This window comes from Pleurodeles waltl, chromosome 3_1 (genome assembly GCF_031143425.1).
Source record: "Pleurodeles waltl isolate 20211129_DDA chromosome 3_1, aPleWal1.hap1.20221129, whole genome shotgun sequence".
In the NCBI taxonomy this organism is placed as follows: domain Eukaryota; kingdom Metazoa; phylum Chordata; class Amphibia; order Caudata; family Salamandridae; genus Pleurodeles; species Pleurodeles waltl.
In genome coordinates, this window is record NC_090440.1 from 746,130,755 (window position 1) to 746,155,545 (window position 24,791).

At 46.0% G+C, this 24,791-nt stretch overlaps 1 protein-coding gene across 2 annotated transcripts in view; it reads left to right on the plus strand.

The window, feature by feature from the left end:
* The window catches only part of DEPDC7 (DEP domain containing 7), a 217,186-nt gene that overhangs the window by 68,761 nt on the left and 123,634 nt on the right, over positions 1-24,791 (plus strand). Inside the window, exon 2 of one of the 2 annotated variants that reach the window (XM_069223519.1) lies at positions 8,219-8,624. In XM_069223519.1, coding sequence (XP_069079620.1) covers positions 8,219-8,624 — 406 coding nt within the window. The remainder of the gene's footprint in view (positions 1-8,218; positions 8,625-24,791) is intronic. The other variant, XM_069223520.1, reaches the window with a different exon arrangement.

The following is a 24,791-nucleotide window of genomic DNA, read 5'->3' on the forward strand; positions in this document are numbered from 1 at the left end:
GTTGACCGAATCTTCTAAAGAAGCTCAACTTAACTAAAGCATTAATAATGAATCCCTCTAAAGCCAAAGTACAAATCAACAGTAAGAGTAATTGCGCAATGGAAATAACATACATTTCAATTGAGTAACATCAAATAGCGGTTTATTTGGATGTGGGAAACCTCTCTAACGTCCGATTAGCATCTGCATGTTGGGGCTTCATGCAGAAGGATTTAGTCAAAATAAATTTGGAAAACATCGGACTATGGCTCTACCAAAAAACAGCAGTTGGTCTCTAGAAACAGTAAAAACATTACCAATTTTACAAACCTTTCCTTATGGACCAGCAAGCTGCGATAATCTTCATCGGGCAAACATCAGTTCGATCAGCAATTGGCAACGGGGGATGAAGGGGTTAATGGTTCAGAATTGGGCACTCTAAGCTCTCTAAACCATTAGAAAGAAGTGTCTAAGGTAGGCAGCATTTAGCATTAAAAGTCTAGCAAATTAAGTTAAAGACCAAAGATTGTCTAAGTAAGAGAATCATCAGAGGCGCATCAAGCCAGAGCATCGACCAGAAAAAGGAGCACCAGCATTACGCAAGGAGCACAAAAAAGTGAGCGGGGAGAGGCTGCTGATAACTCTTAGTGCAGTGCTGTTAAGTTAAAATTGTCCCACATTGTCACTGGTTAAAGAATCGTACTATAGCCATTAGTCCAATAATATTATTTGGAATCGAAGATCTAACTAAAACAGTCTTTCACACGTTAATAATTGCCTCCTCTTCTTCTGTGCACATCGTTCGACTTGTGAAGAATCAACTTTACACCTTGCCACCAACGAAGATGGCTGCGCTCTGAACAAGCTCCAGCGCTGCCGGGTATATAGCCCCTGGAAGCACCGGCCCAGCCATTGATGAGGCTGGCTGAGGCCCGCGGGTGGTAAAGCAACTCTGACACCTTAATACAAAATGGCGGACAAGCGAGGCGGCCCTGCAAAGTTACAAAAGAGGGACACCAGTCCTGACTACAGATAGCCACCTGAAGCGAGAGGGCCCTCGCTGCTGCCTGCCTCGTCATCCACCCTTGCAGGGGGATGGGAATGTCCCGGAGCTTTCCGACATCAAAAAGACGGCAGGTTGCAGAGACTCTGATACCCAGCAGAAGATGGCGCAGGCTGCGCAGGGACACCCCGTCCCCCAAACACAGTTTTGTTCTTAGAGCCACACACTGGGGACATCTGGGGGTTCACACAACACAGTTCAAAGGGAGGGATCTCCCTGGCAGGGAGTAGGAGGATGCATCAAGAGGCAGGATGGTCAGAATCTACAGAATCAACAATGTGAGATGGGTGGGCCGGTACAAAACTTGACCATATGGTCCTGGAACATAAATGGGCAGGAGAGCAGGATAAAGTGCACTTTAGCATTACAGCACATAAAACATCACTCTCCAGACATGGTCCCACTTCAGGAAACACACCTAAGAGGCAATCACTATAAGGCACTGGACAGATTTGGCTATATCCTCAAAGCACACGCAGGGTACACTACTGATGCTAGGGCAGTGGGCATTCTGGTGGGGAAAACAACTAGACTCCTTATCATGCACTAGTTGTGGCATGACCACGTGGGCAGCTGTGTGGCTCTCTCGGGTACCTGGGAGGGCATTATGCTCAATCTGTGCTCCGTATCCCCCCCCCACCCCCGATTACATGCAGCGACCCTTGCAGAGGTTTGGGATCTGCTGCTACACCAGGGATCCTTATTTTGGGTGCCAACCTGAATCAGACCATGAACTCTGAGTTGGATAGATCTGGAGCCTCAAGGGGGAGGGAAGGCTCCGGGACACTTTCCCAATTTGCTGGGGTGCTGGATCTGATTCACCTATGGAGGGAAGGCAACCCGCACACAAGACAATACACCTTTTTCAGTGGTCCATGGGAGTTTCTCCAGATTGGACTACTTTTTCACTTTGTGCGGGCATGCTCACCAGTTCCGCGGCGTGACTATCCATGCGAGGGGTGTCTGTGATCACTCCGCGGTCTGGGTTAAACTGCTGGGCCCACAACAGGATTACACGCTGCTGGGCAAACTGGATGTCTGGGGACTAAAGGACCAGGGGGTCAGAGAGAACCTGCGCGGGGGCACAACCTTTTACTTCTCTGAGAATCTGGGTTCAGTATTGTTGGCGGGACAGTATAGGAGGCCTTCAAGACAGTTCTGAGGAGACAGGCGCAGACGGTCCTGGGGGTGGCAAAGAAGGAGTCGCTATTAGCATATGCTGCCATAGAGAAAGACATAGTCAGCCTGGAGGCGGCAGCCCTGGCTTCCAACAATCCACAAGATCGGGAGCAATTGAGACTGTGACAATCAGAGCTGAGAGCTCTGGCAGAGAACCAAGCTAGGCAATATGCTATAACTGTCAAGAGCAGTCTGTACAATGTGGGCTATAAGGCGGGCAAGTTGTTAGCATGGCGCTCGCAGAGGGACAGAGAGTGTACATGGGTACTGAGAGTGGAGAATTCAGAACGGGTCACACAAACGACAGGGGTAGCCATAGAGACCTTTGCAGAATACTATGGAAACTTGTATGCCTTCAGGACAGAAATTTCTGCCGAGGATTGTAAGGATTTCCTCAGGGACATCAATTACCGGAACTGAAGAGACGACAGACACACAAAGCCGTGATGACGGAGGAAGAAGTGACCTTGGCATTGCAAGACTTAGACGGGTTATTCCGCGGGCCCAAATGGGATCCCAGTTGAACTGTACAAGGGAATGGCCACTGTAATTCCAAGTCCATTACTGGAAATATTTAAGGAAGCCAGGGACAAGGGCCGTCTACCATCAGACCAAAGGGCAGCGACAATTGTGGTGATTCATAGGAAGGGAGACCTCCGGAGGCTTATAGCTCATATAGACCGATATCCCTCCCTCCTATGGAAGCCAAGGTACTAGCCTAAGTGTTTGCCAATAGGTTGCAGGGAGTAATAGGATCCCTTGTGCATTTGGATCATATGGCTTTATGCTGGCCAGAAGTACGAGACTCCATCTTTGGCACATGTTTGGTGTGCTGCACCTGACTGCGGATGTTCCTGATGCTGGATGCCAACTTGGCGCTTAAATCCCTGGAGTGGAACTAGGTTTGCGGTCCTGGAGAGACTGGGGTTTGGGCCTCAGTTCTGTAAGTGGACCAGGCTGCTGTATGCCGCCCCCATAGCGCGAGTGAGGGTCAATGGAGTGGAGTCACGAGAATTTGAGTTGGGGAGGGGTACCAAGCAGGGTTGTCCGCCATCCCCTCTCTTAGCCCTGTCACTGGATCCACTGGCAGCATGGATCCGTCAGGATCCTTTGAAGGGAGTCCAACCTTTGGGAGGAATGTATATCCTTATACACAGTGATATCCTGCTTTGTTTCACGGCCCTCAGTGAAGATAGGCAGGCTAATGCAGATATTTAGAATTTTCGGCAACCATTCTGTATACACGATAAACTGGTCCAAGTCTGTGGTATATCCCCTGGCAGGAGGGGAACCCAAACTCCCGGGAGATTGTGGGGGCCTGCTGGTGATGGAGGGTTTTTGCTACTTAGGTATATATGTAACCAGAGACCCGGAGACTTCCTGAGTTAAAACCTGAATGTCCAGCTGGAGAGACCTAAGGGGGATGGGACACCTCCCTCTGACCTTGATGGGGAAAGCTGCTCTTTATAGGATGATGGTCCTGCCGTGCCTCATCTATGTTCTGCAAAACACCCTGTATAGCATCCCGTGCAAGATATTTTGCACAATCACCACAGAGGTGCAGAGTTTGCTGTGGGGGCAGGGGACATCAAGGATTGCCCTAGCCAAGCTACAGAGTGGGACCATACGAGGTGGGGGGGGGCAGACTGGCAATACCAGATACTCAGAAATACTACTGGGCATTGCACCTTCTGGGGGTCAATGACTGGATGTTTAGGGACCGACGAGACCCGGCATACAGGTTAGAAAGACATCTGATGATGCGGGAGGGGGATTCCCGAGGCCCTTATGCCCTGCTTCATGACACTCAATGGGAGTGGGTATTTCCGCTTCTCTTGAGGGCTGCTAAACACCTGGGGTGGTTGGGGAAGCTCACTGACCTTACCCCGCTGTGGCACAGTGATGCGTTATCAGAAATGCGAGGCTTATTGGGATTCCGGAGATGGGAGACGATTGGCATAGAAAGCCTGGGTGACGTGTGGAGGGGACTGGCATTCGTTAGTTTCGAGACACTTAGAAAGGAGTACGCACTGGCACCCAGTGAACACTTTCGGTACATGCAGCTCGGACATGCGTTGAGGAGACACATTAGGGAGGGGAATAGCCTGCCAGACGCTTCCCTGCTGAAAGATAGTCCAACTGGAGCCTATTCATAGGCGGGGTACTTCTGTAATCTATAAAAAAAACGAATTAACAACTCCCCTGACCCGCTGTGCAACTTAGAGGAGAAAAGGGAGACTTAGTGGGACCTCTGGAGGGAGAGGAGTGGGAGGGGAGCCCATTGGCAGCGCCAAGGACATAGCCATCAGGGCTAGATTCAGACTAGTACAGTAAAAAATAAAAAAACAATCCTCCAGAGTATACTACCCGCGTACTCTGCTGTTTAAGATTGGCAGGGCGGAGAATCCATGATGTCTGAGGCACTGTGGAGAAGATGGCACATTCATGCATATATTATGGGAATGTCCTCACATAAAGGAATATTGGGCAGGAGTGGTTGGAGAGATGTCACGCGTCACTGCTCTTGAACTTCCGTTAGATCCTAGATGGTTAATTGTAGGAATATCAGGGGAATACACTTTGCCCAGATATATGGCTGAGACTAGTAGTCAGAGTGTCAAAACACAACATTGCTAGGGCCTTGGGGGGCGTGCGGTGACCCCACAAATATCAGATTGGCAACGTGATCTGGACTGGTGCCAGCGGATGGAGAAGGTCTTTAGGGTAGAGTCTGCCCCAAGAAATGGGAAAAAGTATGGGGGGCCTGGGCAGCTGTTCGGGGCTCAGGCAGAGATTGTGGCATGTGGGAGGGTGGACAATGAGGTGGTGAATCATACCTTCGTCTAGATAGCGAGAGGTCTGGTGAAGGGCCATGAAAGACTTGATATGCTCTTAATAATGAGGCATGATGCTAAGCAACTCATGCATGCATCCTCTATGCATTGCTTGATGTGACAATGTGAACCCTGTTTATAGTTTGAAAAACAATAACAAAAATAAATAAAAAAAACCTTTAACATCCTTCCGTCAGTACATCCATCGTTAGTTCCAGGGAACATTACTTTCTCACACGCTTCAAGTTAACATTTGTAACCATTTAGAACATTCAGGTTTCTACTCACTTATTCACAAGAAAACATTCTGCTACTACTATGATTTGGTCAATCTTCAGTTAGCACAATACATCTTTATTAATCAGCAAGCACAAGATCATATTTTATTCTGACATTGCGTTTTTTTCAATATGAGGTTGTGTAATACTAAGCACTAGATCTTGCCCACTTGAGGACTACAGTTAATTTAAGTGAATACATGACATTTAATCGTAAGCATAACATACTAATGCCATTTTCACATTCATATAGGTGAAGGCCATTCAGGTGGGCACATTTTCTAGTTGCTCTTTATTTTCTGTTAATTCATTTTTTATGCAGATTCAAAATACGGAATACATGAAATATTTATTAGTAATTTCAGCGCTCCCAAAGGGTAATAATTGCAAGTAAGGCAAAGGTTCATAGTAGCAGGTTTGATCTTGACAAGTGTTCACTGCCGTAGAGACTGTAATATGTGGATAGCTGTCCTCTTCAAATGTTCTTTCTGAAACTCGCCCACTATGCCCATCGCTGCCGTTCCCATTGCAAGTCTGGCTGGAATATTTGCATGAATTTGAAAGTAATACAATGATGGGGCAAATTCGCAGGCAGGCTGCCTTTTTAAGGGACTGTATTTTTTCATTTGGATAGCTGCTTAGGAAACGCAGCTGTTTTTGCTGTACACTTTGGCCAGTGGTAAATAATACATTTTGGAAGAGATAGGGCTAGAGAGTCTGAGCTAATTGGAAGTAGATTTTCTGGGTCAGAGTTGCTTGACTCTGAAAATGTTAAAGCGTGTGGAAGTCTGCTTTGGGACAATTATAACTTTTATTATAATTTCCCAGCTATTCCTCATATTGTGTAACTGGAGTGTTGTAGATTAAGGTGTAAAATGAAGGATAAATAAAAGGGAAAATGTTAATTTATTTTGTTTGCATCGCAACACCTTTAGTGGTGGTATTTTTGGATCACAACTCTTTAAAATGTTAAGCATGAGGGGTTGGTGGTTTACAAAATACTTCTACGTGGTGTGTACCCTTTAGGATTTTCGATATGACAGGCAGCAGAATGGAGACTGTGCAGTAAAGTAAAATACAGCGTGCTTGCTATAGGGCCATAGGGACAGCACAGACTACTGGCACATAGTATGTGTTGAAAACGCCACTTTAATAAAGCAGGTGCACTTTACAATCCATAAATATCACAGAGAAAATGTCTTAAAAACCTCACTTTACATCACCTATTGCCTACCTCATTGTCCCAACCCCCACCTCTAGTTCTCATTCCCACCAATACCCCTAACTCAACTGCCTGACACTAACTCTGCTCTACCCTGAAATAACTTAATTCCTAAAACTGTATGCCTTTAATGTCCTGCTGCTGCAAGCATTTTACTCCCCTCCCTTCCAAACTGCCTGACCCACTCCAACAACAATAAAACCGACTGAAACCATAAAAATCTCTCTGCCAACCACTTTGCCCCTTCTCATCAACAAGTCTTGCATTACTACCCCCTAGTTGCACCTGCCCCATATCCACAGCCTCCCATTGAAAAACACCGATCTGATCCGACTGTACATAAGGATGGTTCAGCGGGCTAAACAAAAGCCCTGCCTGACTCGCTATCAGCCACTGTCACCTTACACCAGTGGTCTCCAAACTTTTTAATGCCGGGCCCCCCAGTTGAAAAATAAAAATCATTGGGGCCCCCTTCAGAATTTTTCACAATTATTTTATAAAGATGGCAATGTTTAAAAATGTCTAGACCTATTTAAACATTGCAGTTAAGCACTGTTACCTTTATAACAATGCAATAACGTGCTTCTGCTTAAAACAAAGCCCTGTTATCTGTATAATGCTTCTTTTGGCCACAGTCTGGCCCCCCTGCCCCCCATGGGATCACTTAAGGCCCCCCTAGGGAGGCCCGTCCCCCAGTTTGAAGACCTCTGCCTTACACTAAAGTGGTGGCTGGTAGTCCAAACTGCTATTTTAACCCATCTTTTACCTGCCCTCCCACCAGCAAAAAAGGGCCTGATGTGCCCGGGGTACAGAACTTCCCCTGTCAGCAACTCACACCCCCACCCACCACCCAACAGTGTATGCAGGGCTGGCTTTAGGGCAGTGTCTTTAGCAATCACTTACGAGCTTGCGGTTTAAAAGCACCTCCTGAAAAGTTTCTTGTGCGTCCAACCTTCAGGAAGCAATTAAAATATCAAGATACCTCTTGTGAGTAATGTTCCTGATAGGGAGAGATGGGGAGTTTTGTCTGGTGGCAGCTTTGACTCGTAAAGTAGCGTAGAGGGTTAATATGCAGAGGGTTAATATGCCTGCTGCAAAGAATAGAACTATATTTTATGTGGCTAGCTGAGTGGATTAGTAAAGCCAGCCTTTACAAGCGCTTTAAAACAAATGAACGTATGTGAAAGGGGGGCTATGGAGAGATGAGGGGCATATTTGCCAGGTGGTAGTGAGGGAATCCGAGGGGGTGGTCGGGGGGGGGGGGGCAAAAAAGACTGTTGCACTGGGCGCTGCCAGTGCGAAAGCCTGCCCTGTGTGTATGCCCTGCAAAGTGGTGGTCGCTCAACTTGTAGACTGCACTGATATTTAGCAGCTGTAGTGCAGAGGCAATGTTTGTGCTGCTTGTAATCATACCAAAACCATCACCTATCCTAATAATAAAATTAATTTCTGTTGCAAATGAACTATCTTAAATGGTGATATATTATTTTCTTCTTCTTTTTAATACTCCTTAAGGTGGGCACACCTATGCTTTATCTTTTAAGTTGTACTTTAAAGTGAGGCAGTCCTTTTGAAGGAAAGTTTGTAGTTCTGCTTTTTTATTTTATAGTTGTTGCACTGAATTTATTCATTTCTTAATTTACTTGACTTTGTTTTCTGCCAGGTCCAGGTTTACCACAGAAGCCATTTAGAGCAACCTATATATGGAGCAGCATAATACAAGCTCTTGAGACGCAAGTAGAGGTGAAAAAGAGAAGACACAATTTAAAGTATCACAATGACTGTTTTATTGGCTCAGAAGCTGTGGATGTAATTTTTGCTCACCTGGTCCAAAATAAGTATTTCGGTGACACAGAAATACCCCGTGGTAAAGTTGTCCGGGTGTGTCAGGCCCTGATGGACTATAAAGTATTTGAATCTGTGGCGACGAATGTCTTTGGTAAAGACAAGAAACGGGCTTCTTTTGAAGACAGTAGTTGCAGTCTCTATAGATTCACCAATGTGACCACACATGTCGGCAGTCAAAGGGACAAAGGACCTGGGCGTTGCACACCTCAGATTTATAGGAGGTAAGTTTAATTTCTCAAATATCATCGTTTTGTTTTTTTTAACGTTTTCCATCATGATTGATGTAAAATCCAGCATTTGGGCTAGTTATCCAGTCTTAATTGTTAGGTGTCCATCTGACACAAGTGCTGTCCATCTCTTTATTTGCTAAATAGGTTGAAACAGGCTTTCAGCTTATGTTGTACATTAGTCAATGCATCAGGCTACATTTCAAAGGTGTAAAATGCAAGGAACTTAAGGAGCAACATGAGCATGTAATTCGTAATGTGGTGTACTATCTTTAAAGAAGCCACTTTTGTCTTCCAAAAAAAGGAAAGTTTGTACATGATCTTTTTCTCCCCTTTAATGAGTCCTCAAAACAACTGGCGCTTCAGTAGGACGTGACAAGGCATTATTCCTGACGTGTGGGCATGCATTTTGACTGATACTAATATTTGATCTAAAAGTTATAACTGGTGAAAGCCATGGTTTGACTTTTTAGTATATTGAGTCCTTGATAGTCTTTTAGGGACCATGCTTGTATCTCTTCGCTCAGCCAGACGTGCCAGCCCAAGTCCAAATCTTTATGTGTAAGCAGTCCCAGGCTACAAGAGATTGTTTCACACAAGAGTATATAGGCATTTATGTGAGCACAACTAAGGCATCTGCAAACATTATTTTCTTAAACTTGTAGTTTCCTTACACTTTAATCAGATGTAGTTCGGTTGGTGCATTCACTTCCTATCAGACTACACATTTTCTTGTAAAATCACTTACATTTATCACTCCCAAAATCAAATGTGCCAGAGAACCTTTTTTCACAGACGTATCCTCCAAGGGCTTGAGCCCTATCAAATGTGTTTTCAAGGAGGCACTGTGGTTCTGGCTCTCTCAATGATTAAGCTGAACTTATATTTTTCATCTTTAGGGGGCTGTGGGAGAGGTTTCCTATAGAACTCGAGCAGATTACTGCTGCTTTGTTTCAGTACTTGTAGTTCACTGTTCTGCGCCGAGGTGGAGGGATTAAGAGGCAGTTTTGACTGCCACACTGCTATATCGGCCCTTACTCCAGTCATGAAGGTTGGGGTTATGTTTTTGTGTTCATGACACTGGTTTAGCAACCAGGTGCTCAGTTTTCACTGACTTGACTAGAACTGCCTAATCCGGGTGGAGTGGGATAGATACACATGCCCTAGTGTTGCCTTTTTCCTCACTAAACCAGACTCTGGAAAAAAAGACTATTGACTTTTGTGGGGGGCTACTTTTAATTGCCCATCTTTCCATGATTTGAATGTCTGCCAAATAAATTATGTAAGTAAAGACTCCATTGTCTTAGACAAATGCAGACACGATTAATCTAAAAGACACAAGTATACACACCTCCGCCACATAGTTGCAAGTTTTTTTTTCCATTCTCACATTTAAAAGTATTGGCATAGTGTTATGTGTAGTTGTACCATCTTAGAAATTGATACCTTGCCTGAACTACTATGCACAAATTCTACTTTCAGACTGAAGGTGCCAACTCTTTCAAGGAAGGAAATGGAGGTTAACCTTTCTTGGTGTACCTCCTGCGCTATACCGAGAAGGAAAACCCTAGTGGTGTTGCACTCCTCCTGAAACTGCCACACTGTAAAGATTAAGGGGATCTGCTGTCTTTCATTCCTCACACCCCCAAACATCTCAAATGAGATCCAGAACCCACCCCACTGCTCATTCCCAGCATCTACATCTCTGTTCATTGGAATGTGGGGCCAAAGTATTCTGAGGACACCATCTGACCCCACACCCACAGACTTAAGTCTGCTTATGCTTTGACTTCTCAGAAGCATTTTTGAAACGTGAACAACGTGGGCGTTTTTTCTTTTTTTTCTTTTTGGTACTTACTATTCTTCTGCCCTGACCTTTTTGCTTTCTAGAAGGCTGTGTCAACCCAGTGTATAACTCTTCTCTTTACTCCTACCTTGGAAAATGGAAACAAACCAGGCACCCTCCGTGTTTTTCCACAATGTTGGCACTTCTCTGCAGTGACGGCTTACCTGGATCTTAATTAATTGAGTCACAACACCAGTTACTCTTCACCCATATGTTTAACAAATATAGAATGTACTCTGAACACATGCAAAGGACGATAAAGGTGATGGCCATACGAGCAAATGTCAGCAATTTGATATAGTAACTTACTAAACATTTTTACAGTCCTATGCACCATGCAAATCCCTTATTTCCTTGCAATCGTAGTGTTTTAATTGTTATAACTACAAACTACCACACACCTTGTGTGCTTTTATCCATTGTTTCTCCAGCCCAGTTTTTTCTTTGTCATAGTTTAATTGGGTTCCTTAGCTACCTTGCTCTTGTAACGCTTTCAGTAGTGGTTACCTACATTCTATTGTAGCATAAAGCAATTTTCCAATAGCTGTTTTACCATTTTGTCCCATTTTCACATCTGCTTACCCATCCTTGGCTTGAAAGTAGTGGAAACAGAAGCAACCATATCCTACTTGCTTTTTGTTTCACACTTAACATTGCATAAACCTATCTCCATACCTTTACCTGGCCCTTTGAAAGCTGTCATTCCTGACATCTCAATGGCAGTATATCCTATTAAATGTGAAGTGGGTGTGAGGAGGGCCTTGATCAGAATTAAAGTTGGAGGCCAGGTGTATAGGCATGCATTATCTGTTGCATCCCACCAGATATGCCTAACCGTTTCCATCACTGGGTATTAGGATTTTCTAGAAGACCTGTTCTATGTGTTTGCAGCAGGCCTACACCTCTGTAAGGTGGCCAGCAACAATCCCTCAAGTTGGTTTTCTGCTTCCCTGATCCTTCTGTAAATTGAACAGCAACAAATCGCAGCTGGGACCACCTTGGAAAATGCAGCAACATTTTAGAAGTGAATCCCCCATGTTATTTGGGCAACGTAAGGTGTTTGAGTGCTACTGTAATTCTCAGTACATTTCCTAACTAGGGAAACATTTGATGGCAATAAAGACTTGTTTGAGCTGCGCTCTACATACACAGGGTTAACTTGCATGCCAGAATTACACACCTAGTGATATAGTATGATAGGTGGTGTCATCTTGGTAGGTGTTGTAGGAAAGTACCCTCTCTTTGGCATGGTTTCCCCCCTCTTTTTGTCTGCTGTCAGTGTGTTTTGACTGTGTTCACTGGGATCCTGCTTACTAGGACCCCAGGGACTGTGCTCTCTCCCTCTAAATTTGGTTGATTAGGACTTATAACACCCCCGCAATTGGCATACTGGTCCCCCCCCCCCCCCCCCATGTAAGTCCCTAGTAGTTTTGGTACTTTGGTATCTATGGCATTGGGGCACCGGGGTTCCCCATGGGCTGCATGCAGCATGTGTTGTCACCCTTGGGAGCCCATGCAAAATGTCTGCAGGCTTACCATTGCAGCCTGCATGAAAAGGTGCAGGGACCCTTTCACTACATGTCACTGCACCAGGTCACTAAGTCACCCCTAGGGCACGCCCTCCTAGCCCAGAGGGCAGGGTGCAAGTACCTGTGTGTGAGGGCACCCCAGCATGAACAGAGGTGCCCCTATGAACTCCAGCTCCATTTTCTTGGAGTTCGTAAGTGTACTGGACACAGGTTTCCAGCTATAAAATGGTAACTCTGAACCTGGGCATGCTTAGTATCAAACATGTCGGAATCATACCCCAATACTGTTGCTAGTATTGGTTACATGATTTCATGCACTCTGGGGGCTCCTTAGAGGACCCCCAGTATTGCTACTACCAGCTTTCTGGGGTTTTCCTGGCAGCCCATGCTACTGCCACCCCACAGACAGGTTTCTGCCCTCCTGCCGCTTAGCCAGCTCAAGTAGAGGAAGGCAGAACAAAGGATTTCCTTTGGGAGATGGAGGCAACACCCTCTCCCTTTGGAAACTGATGTTACATGGCTTGGGAGGGGTAGCCCCTCCCCAACCCACTGGTATGCTTTGAAGGGCACATTTGGTGCCCTCCTTGCATAAACTAGTTTACACCAGTCTAGGGACCCCCAGTCCTTGGTCTGAAACTGGACAATGGAAAGGGGAGTAACCACTCCCCTGTCCATCACCACCCCAGTGGTGGTACCCAGAGCTCCTCCAGGTGGCCACTTGGTTCTACCATTTTGAATCCAAGGTGGGCAAAGGCTCCTGGGAGCATCGGAGTGGTCAGCCAGGTAGCGTCACAGCCCCCTCCTGACAGGTGGTCACCCTGCTAGATGACCAATCTCCCTTCCTGGGCTATTTATGGTCTCCCTCAAGGGTGGGTCTTCAGATTCGACATGCAATATTCCCTGGCTGTGCATCCTTTGAGGGCGACAAGTCTTCAACCTACACAAGAAGGAATCTCCCTTGGAATGAAGGAGTCATTTCTGTAATAACTGGCTGTGTTGATCCTCTCTCCTCTGGAACTGTGTGGATCCTGCATCACAGGTGGTGGTCTGGAGTGGTCCCCTTGGTTCTCTCTACCAGCTGTCCAACTACTTGAGAGATGGTAAGCCCTTGCCGGGCGGTACCCCATGCACCCCACCTCTTGCCGCTACCAAGACCTGTTTGTTCCTCCTCCAAGGGATGTTCAGGCTCCATGTAGCGGCGGCCTCCAGCACTTTCCCCTGCAAAGCACAGTCTCCTGTCCATTGCTCCAGCGACGTAGGACTCCTCTCCAGGTGTGCTGAGTGGGCCTCACTGTGACTCCTGTGCCTGCTGCCTGCAAGCTGCCTGTAGGGGGTTGCATCCTCATCTTCCGAGACTCCTCACTGCTGAGGGTCACCTGGCATTCCCCTCCTTGGATTGAGTCCCCCTGGACCTTGCTGGTCCCCGGCAGCTCTTCATCTGCGACCTTTGCCATGGCTTGTTGGTGGTTTTCCAACACCACTGACTGCAACTCTTCTTCCATCGTAGAACATCCCCTGCATCACTTCTGTAATTCTTTTCCTGCTCCAGTGCTGCACAGCTGACTCATTCTCCACCGTCGACCTGGTCCTGCATCTCCAGAAAGGTGGGTAGTGGCTCCTGCCACAACCAGACACTCCAACTTGAACTAGACTTGATCCCCTTCCTTTGCAGGTCCTCTTCTGTCAGGATCCACCTTTTGGTTTCTTCGTCTTGCTTGGGTCTTGCACAGTCCTTTTCCAAAGCTTACCTGTGGGTTTGGGGACAAGCCAAATACTTAGCTCTTCTCTCCTGGTCGCTGGGGGCACACTGGTACTTACCTTTTTGGGTTCCTAGTTACTCCAGCTCCCTTCTACAGATTTGACGTCCTTATGTGGGTGGGACCGCCTTTCACATTCCATTTACTTACTATATTGTTTGGTCTCCCCCAGGCCTATTTTGTATTGTTTTACTGTTTGCTATTGCCTCCTATGCTAATCACTGACTTATAATGTGTATATATTAGTGTGTTTACTCGCCTCCTATTGGAGTATTGCCTATACAGTATTTTAGTATTTGTGTTATCATAATAAAGTACCTTTATTTTTGTAACACTGTGTGGTTCTTTCATGTGTGTAAGTGCTGTGTGCAGTAGTGGTGTTGCATAAGATTTGCATGTCTCCTAGATAAGTCTTGGCTGCACATCCACAGCTGAATCTAGAGAGCCCTTGCTTCCTAGACGCTGCCTACACCTCACTAATAAGGGGATACCTGGATCTCGTATAAGGGGATAATACCATAGGTGCTCGCAACACACACCAGACCAAGGTCCTACAGGTGTGCTTTGTTGGATGCTGGGTATAGTTTTGTAGATAGCATTTAAAGCTATTTTGTTGTAGGAGGCTGGCCTGGTTTGTAGTGAGTACCAAGGGGTACTTACACTCTGCACCAGGTCCAGGTATCCCTTATTAGTGTAGAAGAGGTGTCTAGCAGCTTTGGCTGATAGAAAAGGTAGCTTAGCAGAGCAGCTTAGGCTGAACTAGGAGACGTGTAAAGCTCCTATACCACTAGTGTCATATGCACGATATCATAAGAAAACACAATACACAGATATACTAAAAATAAAGGTACTTTATTTTTATGACAATATGCCAAAAGTATCTCAGTGAGTACCCTCAGTATGAGGATAGCAAATATACACAAGATATATGTACACAATACCAAAATATGCAGTAATAGCAATAGAAAACAGTGCAAGCAGTGTATAGTCACAATAGAATGCAATGGGAGCACATAGGTATAGGGGCAACACAAACCATATACTCTAGAAGTGGAATGCGAACCACGAATGGACCCCAAACCTATGTGAGCTTGTAGAGGGTCGCTGGGACTGTAAGAAAACAGTGAGGGTTAGAAAAATAGCCCACCCCAAGACCCTGAAAAGTGGGTGCAAAGTGCACCTAAGTTCCCCAGAGAGCACAGAAGTCGTGATAGGGGAATTCTGCAAGGAAGACCAACACCAGCAATGCAACAACAATGGATTTCCGGACGAGAGTACCTGTGGAACAAGGGGACCAAGTCCAAGAGTCACGATCAAGTCGGGAGTGGGCAGATGCCCAGGAAATGCCAGCTGTGGGTGCAAAGAAGCTGCCACCGGATGGTAGAAGCTGTGGATTCTGCAAGAACGAAGAGGGCTAGAAACTTCCCCTTTGGAGGATGGATGTCCCACGTCGTGAAGAAGCTTGCAGAGGTGTTTCCGTGCAGAAAACGGCAAACAAGCCTTGCTAGCTGCAAGGGTCGCGGTTAGGGTTTTTGGATGCTGCTGTGGCCTAGGAGGGACCAGGATGTCGGCAAATTGCGTGAGGAGACAGAGGGGGCGTCCAGACAAAGAGCCCACTCAGAAGCAAGCAGCACCCGCAGAAGTGCCGGAACAGGCACTACGAAGAAGAGTGAACCGGAGTTCACCCGAAGTCACAAAAGAAGGTCCCACGACGCCGGAGGACAACTCAGGAGGTCGTGCACTGCAGGTTAGAGTGTCTGGGACCCAGGCTTGGCTGTGCACAAAGGAAATCCTGGAAGAGTGCACAGGAGCCGGAGCAGCTGCAAATCACGCGGTACCCAGCAATGCAGTCTAGTGTGGGGAGGCAAGGACTTACCTCCACCAAACTTGGACTGAAGAGTCACTGGACTGTGGGAGTCACTTGGACAGAGTTGCTGAGTTCCAGGGACCTCGCTCGTTGTGCTGAGAGGAGACCCAGAGGACCGGTGATGCAGTCTTTTGGTGCCTGCGGTTGCAGGGGGAAGATTCCGTCGACCCACGGGAGATTTCTTCGGAGCTTCTAGTGCAGAGAGGAGGCAGACTACCCCCACAGCATGCACCACCAGGAAAACAGTTGAGAAGGCGGCCGGATCAGCGTTACAAGGTCGCAGTAGTCGTCTTTGCTACTTTGCTACTTTGTTGCAGTTTTGCAGGCTTCCAGAGCAGTCAGCGGTCGATTCCTTGGCAGAAGGTGAAGAGAGATGCAGAGGAACTCTGAGCTCTTGCATTCGTGATCTCAAGAATTCCCCAAAGCAGAGACCCTAAATAGCCAGAAAAGGAGGTTTGGCTACTTAGGAGAGAGGATAGGCTAGCAACACCTAGAGGAGCCTATCAGGAGTCTCTGACGTCACCTGCTGGCACTGGCACACTCAGAGCAGTCCAGTGTGCCAGCAGCACCTCTGTTTCCAAGATGGCAGAGGTCTGGAGCACACTGGAGGAGCTCTGGGCACCTGCCAGGGAAGGTGCAGGTCAGGTGAGTGGTCACTCCCCTTTCCTTTGTCCAGTTTCGCTCCAGAGCAGGGCTGGGGGATCCCTGAACCGGTGTAGACTGGCTTATGCAGAGATGGGCACCATCTGTGTCCATCAAAGCATTTCCAGAGGCTGGGGGAGGCTACTCCTCCCCAGCCCTGACACCTTTTTCCAAAGGGAGAGGGTGTAACACCCTCTCTCTGAGGAAGTCCTTTGTTCTGCCTTCCTGGGCCAAGCCTAGCTGGACCCCAGGAGGGCAGAAACCTGTCTGAGGGGTTGGCGGCAGCAGCTGCAGTGAAACCCCGGGAAAGGTAGTTTGGCAGTACCCGGGTCTGTGCTAGAGACTCGGGGGATCATGGAATTGTCTCCCCAATGCCAGAATGGCATTGGGGTGACAATTTCATGATCTTAGACATGTTACATGGCCATGTTCGGAGTTACCATTGTGACGCTATACATATGTCGTGACATATGTATAGTGCACACGTGTAATGGTGTCCCCGCACTCACAAAGTCCGGGGAATTTGCCCTGAACAATGTGGGAGCACCTTGGCTAGTGCCAGGGTGCCCACACACTAAGTAACTTAGCACCCACCCTTTACCAGGTAAAGGTTAGACATATAGGTGACTTATAAGTTACTTAAGTGCAGTGGTAAATGGCTGTGAAATAACGTGGACGTTATTTCCCTCAGGCTGCAACGGCAGGCCTGTGTAAGAATTGTCAGAGCTCCCTATGGGTGGCAAAAGAAATGCTGCAGCCCATAGGGATCTCCTGGAACCCCAATACCCGGGGTACCTCGGTACCATATACTAGGGAATTATAAGGGTGTTCCAGTATGCCAATGTAAATTGGTCACTAGCCTGTTAGTGACAATTTGGAAAGAAATGAGAGAGCATAACCACTGAGGTTCTGGATAGCAGAGCCTCAGTGAGACAGTTAGTCATAACACAGGTAACACATATAGGGCACACTTATGAGCACTGGGGCCCTGGCTGGCAGGGTCCCAGTGACACATACAACTAAAACAACATATATACAGTGAAATATGGGGGTAACATGCCAGGCAAGATGGTACTTTCCTACAGTTGCAAATGTTGTTACATTAGATTCCTGTAATGTGAGGAGGTATGCCATGTTTTTCTTTGTGGATGTTTAATGCATTACTTGTCTCCTCTCCACTTAATCACTGCATTTATTCTGGTCTTTGACCATGTACAGTGTTCAGCTTCCTTTTGGCTAGATTTGAGCTTGTACTAGAGAAAGAATACATTACCTATATCAGGGATGTTATAGTTAGGTTGACATTTACCACCATTACAAAACCATAGAAATTCAGAAGTTATAATAATACTTAGTTTCTACTTGTATTAAACTATACCTTGTGGCCTAAATTACTTTACTGTTACAAATATACCGGGTAACCGGGTCAGAGCTGGGTAATCTAAAATATAAAGCATCCAATGTTCTTGGCGGAATCATTTACATACAAATATTTCAGCAATATTGCAAACTACTATTCTCAACCACCCATAAATCAAATTCTTTACATGAATGCATCTTCAAACAGGGTGAATTTTTTGTTTTTTTTAAGTAACTTTTTTATATAGTCATCAGTAATATATTCATTATTCATTTATTCTCAAAACAGACTTTTTTTTTAATTTATTTTTATTTGTATACATACGCACTGGTGACCCCTCTAATCACCACTCCCTTTACATTCGTGGGTCAGAAGGAGAGCACAAACCATCCTGACTCTCCAAAAAGAAAAGTTTAGAGTCCTATGGGCATACTTTGAAACAATCAATCACTCCTCATGGACTCCAGAAGCCCATGCGCAGAATTACATAATGGAAGGCATAACGTCTACGCTTCGGTCTCCCAAGACTCAAACCGTCCATGAGACCATGGTCAGGCCAATGTGTCAAAGTGGATTAAATCACAATTGTTGCTCTACAACAGAATAAATAAACCCACATTATTAAAACACTGTACATCACTGAGACACCAGAAACCCACACCACTCTGTATATGCAGGTGGATTGCCAACTCACATGGCACCTCAAAAAACAGCCTAAATAAACCTCAGTGCAAAACGTAAAAAAAAATGTCCACGCCGCCATAACATGCAACACAAAATATGCAGCAACAAGTATACAGGAACGTTTTAGTTAGCGAGAGAAAAAAAAGCCAGTTAAAACATCCTATTGTAAACTGAAAAAAACCTCTAAAATACACCAGTTATAGTTAACTGAAGTAACTTTACTCGTGCCCTTGCCCTGCACAGTGTTATCAACTGTAATTTCAGATGGTGTACTGATGTCATAGAACAGGTCATGCGTAATGTAATACATTAGATAATAAGCAGCTCAAGACAAGGGCATGAATAGGCACCCCGGGCCATTAAATGGACAGGAAATGTGTATGGAAATGCCTCATTTTATATGGTCAACACCAACAGTTTTGACTGATGCTGGTGTGTGTTTTTTTTTTTTTTTTTTTTTTTTTTTTTGTGGCTCAAAGTTCACTGAAACCTGCTAACCAGATCTCAGTGCCTATGCACTTATTGTTTAACTGGGATGTTGACTGGCTCCTACCCAATTGGCTAAGGTAACTTGCCTGTAAATTACCAGTAGATGATACTGAGGGCATGTAAATTAGAGGGTCTCCTCCAGGGATTGCAGCACTGGTTGTGCCACTCTTGGTGTGACATGAGTAAAACAAGCCTCCTAACCCACAACTGCAGGCTAGAATAACAGTTCAGTGGCAAAGCCAGACTTCTCTCCGGCATATGTGCAAGACACCCCTTTGTCAAGTCTAACGAATCCTAAGGCAGGATATGACCAGAAAATGTATTTACATGTTGTGATAGTAAAAGTGCAAAACTGTTGTGTGTGTGTTTTTTTTTTTTTTTTTTTTTTTTTTTTACTGTGGAAGGGCTTGATCGCCCAATTGGCGAGTACAGAGTTACACACTGATCCATACGGTATGAACTAACTATTACACTAAGCTCAATTTGATTCTCAAGTTGAAATTAATGTAACAAGACTTTAGCAAAGTTGCCACTTTGTTGCCACTTTGTTGCCACTTTGTTGCCACTTTGTTGCCACTTTGTTGCCACTAGTCCCCTATGCCCATACCATTTGCACACTGTGTCCTGTTGCTAAGACAGCTGTCTGCCCTCCTGGAGAGATGTATTGATGACTACCAGGAAAAGATGCTTTAGGGGCTGCCCTGGAAGGAGGTGTCACCTCTCTCTTGCAGGAAGGCACATGGATGTGGGCCCAAAAGGTGATGGATAACACTTGGGACAGTCTGGCACTAAGGATATGATGGGGGAAACCAGTTGCCAAACTGGTTTTCCAATGTTGTGTAGCTACTTTGGTAGCCACACCTCTGGGTTGGGCTAGGGAACTCCACACTCCAGCAGAGTGGCTCTTGCCATATTAGAAGTGAGCAAAATGGTGCATCCTGGAATTGCCAGATGCCACACCATAGGAAGACTGGAGGGAACCTGGTAGCCCGTTGGCTACAAATCGCATCATGCCCTGAGGGTGTTTTCTAAGCAGAAGTAGGGCACCCCTAGCACACCAAACTCCGATCTGGACTGGAAGAAGGACTGAGATAGGACTGTCCTGCTGCACTGTGGAACCAGCACAGCAAACAGAGGCTACACTGTCGAAGCGCACCTGCTTCACCATATGGATAGTAAAGGAGGGGAGCTGTGACTGCTGTACCCTGCTCAGGGAGAAGTAGTCTCCAGAGATCAGCCAAAGCATAGAGACTCCAAGGGCGAGCAGACTGGGCAACCAATTTGCCCCAGCAGTCTTTTGTCTTCAGCTGTTGTGTCCATGTGTTGCAAACAGGAGGCCAAAGTCTTCAACCCACCGCTGCGCAGCACTAGGGAGCAGGACTGAATGCACAAATTTGCACCCCAGATCACTGAATCCTGGCGTATCATTGAAGTGCAACTGGGACCTCTAGAGGACAAAATATCCAAACCAAGAAGTATTGGCTTCTGTCCACGATACTGGTAGTCTAGTTGCGACTGGACTTCTGCCAGCACCAAGAGGAATTTGAGACACATAAGCCTATGACTAGGATCACCTCCCCCCCCCCCCCTTCCCCCTTAAGAGATCGAGGAGTAGTTGCAGCAAGACTCCCATTGACCATATTGCATTCCCAGCATCATTTAAGCATCTTCAGCATCCTCCATCCTTTGCATCAGGACTGCTTCCATAGGAAAGCACTGCAAAGGATAAAAGTGCCTGTAACTGACTAAAGACTGCTTCACCCACTGAGGTAACGGTCTCTGAGGACCTTGCTGGGCTTCCTGACTGGCTTCCTACTGAAGTTTGTCACTAAAGTGACTCCAAGTGATTTGCATTACAACTAGTTTTTAGTGAAATAAAATGTGTTTAACTTGTTGAAATTGTCAATGGTTTTGGAGATTGTGAAATGTTTTTTGATTTACTATCTTATAATTTCTATATCTCCGGAACACTCCAACTGACCTTTTTCATAAAAATATAGCCTAGTCTATAAATTGGTGTTGCATTTCATTAGCTTCTTGTCAGTTTCTTCCTCCATTGTGTTGATGCATTTAAATGGTTTGCACTTCTTCCTTTGTGCAAGCCTTGCTGCTCAGAGCCACCGCTACCCAGGGTTGAGCTAAAGGTTTGACAAACAAAACCTATGGGTCCTAAAGGGGTTGGTATATTACTCAGTGAGGTCGCACAACCACACCATATAATACATTCCATTTTCTCACAGAATGCCCCCCACCTTTTTGATTTATAAAAAAATAAATAAAAATAAATCTGTTTTTGGCCAATGGGGGAAGAAAGGGGGTATCCGGTGCCTCTAGGACACCTGGCGTGTCTGCGTATTTTGTGTTACTGTTACTTTTATTATATCTAAGTCCTGAAATGGGTGCTAAACATCTTTGTTGATGTGAGGCAGCCAATCAGAGCATATCTTTTGATTTTCCAGTCTCTGTGGAAGTACAGGGCCCTGATATATTTATAAAGCACACCAAATTACAAAGGGCACACTTTCTGGGTCTGGTCCTAGCTTTTTGCCAAATTCAGCGTAATTCCGTTCAGCCATTTTGGCTGTAGCTCTGTTCAATTTTCCTGTATGAAACTTCACGGGGAAAAGGCATTTAGAGACCTCTTTTTACTTGTTCCCTCTTCATGGTTTACCCTCGACGTCATATCTTGGATAATTAGCAGTGCATTGCAAAGGCGTAAGTTACCTTAGTTATTTCAAGTAAAACTAACTCATGCCCTAATAGCTGAATTTCTATGGTTTTATGCATGTAAAATCTGAACCCAACTAGAACGTCCCTGCAACTTTAGTGTTTTTTTTTTCTCTTCTTTTTTTTTTGTTTTTTTGTTAGCAAATTTCTACATGATTTATTTGTATTTTGTTTCCTAAAAAAAAATGAACATTGTCTCCTCTATTTCCCAAACCCCCCCCCCCCCGCCCCCCCCCCCCCCCCCCAATTAATTTCTCATTTTTTCTTCTTCTCAAAAGTAAGAAAAATGCCTCACAATTCACAGTGGAGGTGTGGGGTGGGGGGTGGGACAGTGTTTGTATTGGAGGCAGGGCAAGGCATTGTGCTGCCCTCACCCAAGCATGCTGCTCCTGCCCCCACTCAAGCATGCTGTTCCTGCCGCCACTCCTCCATTGTCCAAGTTCATGCCCCTGCGCCCTCATTACTGCCCTGTATTGCCATTGTTCTGCCACTGTCCTGCCTGCCTGCCCTCAACAGTTAGCTTGCTGCCCCATCTACCTCTTCCCTACCCTCTGTTGTCTGAGTCCATGCAGCAACCATCTCCCTCCTGCCCGGTCCGAAATGCTGCTACTGCCGTCCATTTAGCTTGATGGCCCTGACCACTCCGCTTGCCCTTCTTGCCCAATCATTGCCCTCCTGCTTAGCCTCTGTGCTTAGCTTGCTGCCCCTACCATCCTTCCCTTGCCCTCCGATGCCTATGTGCATGCCCCTGCTCCCTCCTTTTTGCCCACCATGTTCCAGAGACCACTGTCCCTCCTATCTACTGAGTGTTCTGTTGAGCTACCACTGCCCTTCTCACCTGCATGGTCAGATGGCTGCCTCCTGTCCCTGCCATCTCTAATCTGTCTGTCCGCATTCCATTCCCCTATCCCCTTCCTCCTGTCCTTCATGGTCCATTTTGCTGCCACTCCCTTCTGCCCTCAATGCTCTGTGCTGCAACAGCTCCTCCTTCCTGCCATGCGTGGTCTGTTGTGAAGCTCCTTCCCCTGCCCTCTCGTTTATGTCCGGCCCCTACCCCTCCCTTCTGTCCTCCATGGTCCTTTGTGCATGCCCCTACCTCCTCCCTCTTGCTCACTTTGGCAGTTGTGCTGCCCCTAACCCTACTCTTGTCATGCATGGTCTTCTGTGCCGCCACAGCCCCACCTGCCTGCCCTGTGTGGTCATCTTGCTGCCTCTGAAAAAAAAACAGACTGGGAAATTGTCCGTCCCCCCCCGTAAAAGAGGAGAATTTAGGCAGGAGACAGATAAAATAAAGCCCAGTTGAGCTTAAAGTGTCTCCTGCTTGAATTGGGTGTGTTGGCATGTGTGGTTGTACTGCCACTTCCTCTGTCTTCTGCCCCAATGGTCTGTAATATTGACACAGGCTTTTATGCCTTTGCTGCATGGTTGGTTCCCCTGCATGGTCTGTTGTGCTGCCACTGCCTCTCCCATCTGCCCCAGCGTTGTCAACTTGTTGCCTTTGTACCCTCCTCCCTGCCCTCAATTATTAGTCTGTGTCCTTGACCTTAGCCTCCACATAGCATTCTAATGAACAACTCGATTAACATTCTCTGTTTGCTACAAAAGTGTGGCATGCCTGACTGTACCCTATAAAACAGCAAAACACTAATGAATTAAGTGTTTTTTTGCACACTTTTGTCATTGGGCTATACTTGAGCTACATTTGGGTGATATTTGTGCTACATTTTGGCTCTTCTCTCTGCTGGCCACCTTGAGGCTCATTTGTTATGAAGCTGCCTAATTTCCACATTTACTGCAGTATCCTCAGTAGAAAATGCTTTGTTTTCCACTTTGATTCCATCAAGATGGCGTTCAGCTATGACACACTTTTGGCATAAATTCTGAATGATAGCACTCTAGTTGATCATTGGAACACTATAGGAAAGCTGCTGATCACCTGAGAGTTAACTGGAAGTCTGCTGCTGGTGTTGAAAGTGCATGTTTCAATCTGCATGTCTAAATGTTTTAATGAAATGGAAGAGTAACATATTTGAGAACTCACTTAAAACATTTACAATTTTTCTTTCTACAACACTAACCACAATTTATGTTACAAGATGAACCCTCTCATTTTGTTCCTTTCTGAATTAAATGTTTTAAGTTTTCCCAGTTTGAGTCAATCAAGACGGCTTCAGGTGTGCTGCACTTCCGTGATAAGTAAGAATGTTAGCGCTCTAGTTCTAAGAGGTTGCAGTAGAGCACAATTCTCATACAGCTGAGACAAATAGTGTAAATCTACAGAAAATGTGCTCTCATTTAATCTTCTGGACCATCTTCTATAATTCAGTGCGAAAATCGTGGAAAAAAATCACTTTAGAACACACCACAATTCCTAAAATCAATATGGTGCCATTAAAAAATGCTTTATATTATAACTAAAAGCTGTTATCACACTTTATACATTCTCCTTTTTGTACCCCTCAACACCTGCCATTCACTACAATGTATTTCAGCGGGTGCCATCATGTCTATATTGGTCCCAAAATGGCTGCCAGCACTTCCTGGTTGAAGTGCTAACGGCCAGTCGGATCTCACCATGAGATTTGTGCTTAGGCTCCGCCCAGGTATACAAATTTGGATTTCCTTTTAATATCTGAAGCTACTGAACAGATTTTCACCAAATAACAAGCATTTGTAATGCAAAGGGTCTCGCGTTTACTTGCGTTGGAGCTATTAGAATTCTAAACTCCTAACCGTACTTTTCTTGCTACATAAACTAATAATGAAAAGTAAAGCAGTGTTCGATGGCATCTGTCGCTGTAGATACACATGTTGTGCATAGCCCGCCATCTAGTGTTGGGTCGGAGTGTTACAAGTTGTTTTTCTTCGAAGAAGTCTTTCAAGTCACGGGACCGAGGGACTCCTCCTCTTTGTCTCCATTGCGCATGGGCGTCGACTCCATCTTCGATTGTTTTCTTTCCGCCATCGGGTTCGGACGTGTTCCTTTTCGCTCCGGGTTTCGGAACGGAAAGTTAGCTCAAAATCGGAAAATTACGTCGGTATTGTTGCGTTCGGGATCGGGTTAGAGAGCATCGACATCGGATCGTAACGATAACATCTCCGTTGCCCTTCGGGGTAGTTTTCGATCCCCCGTCGGGGCCTGGTCGGCCCGACCGCGTGTGACATCGACGCTGATGGAACGGACCCCGTTCCGATTCTGTCCTAAATGCCACAACAAATACCCATATACAGACCAACATACGGTCTGTAACCTGTGCCTG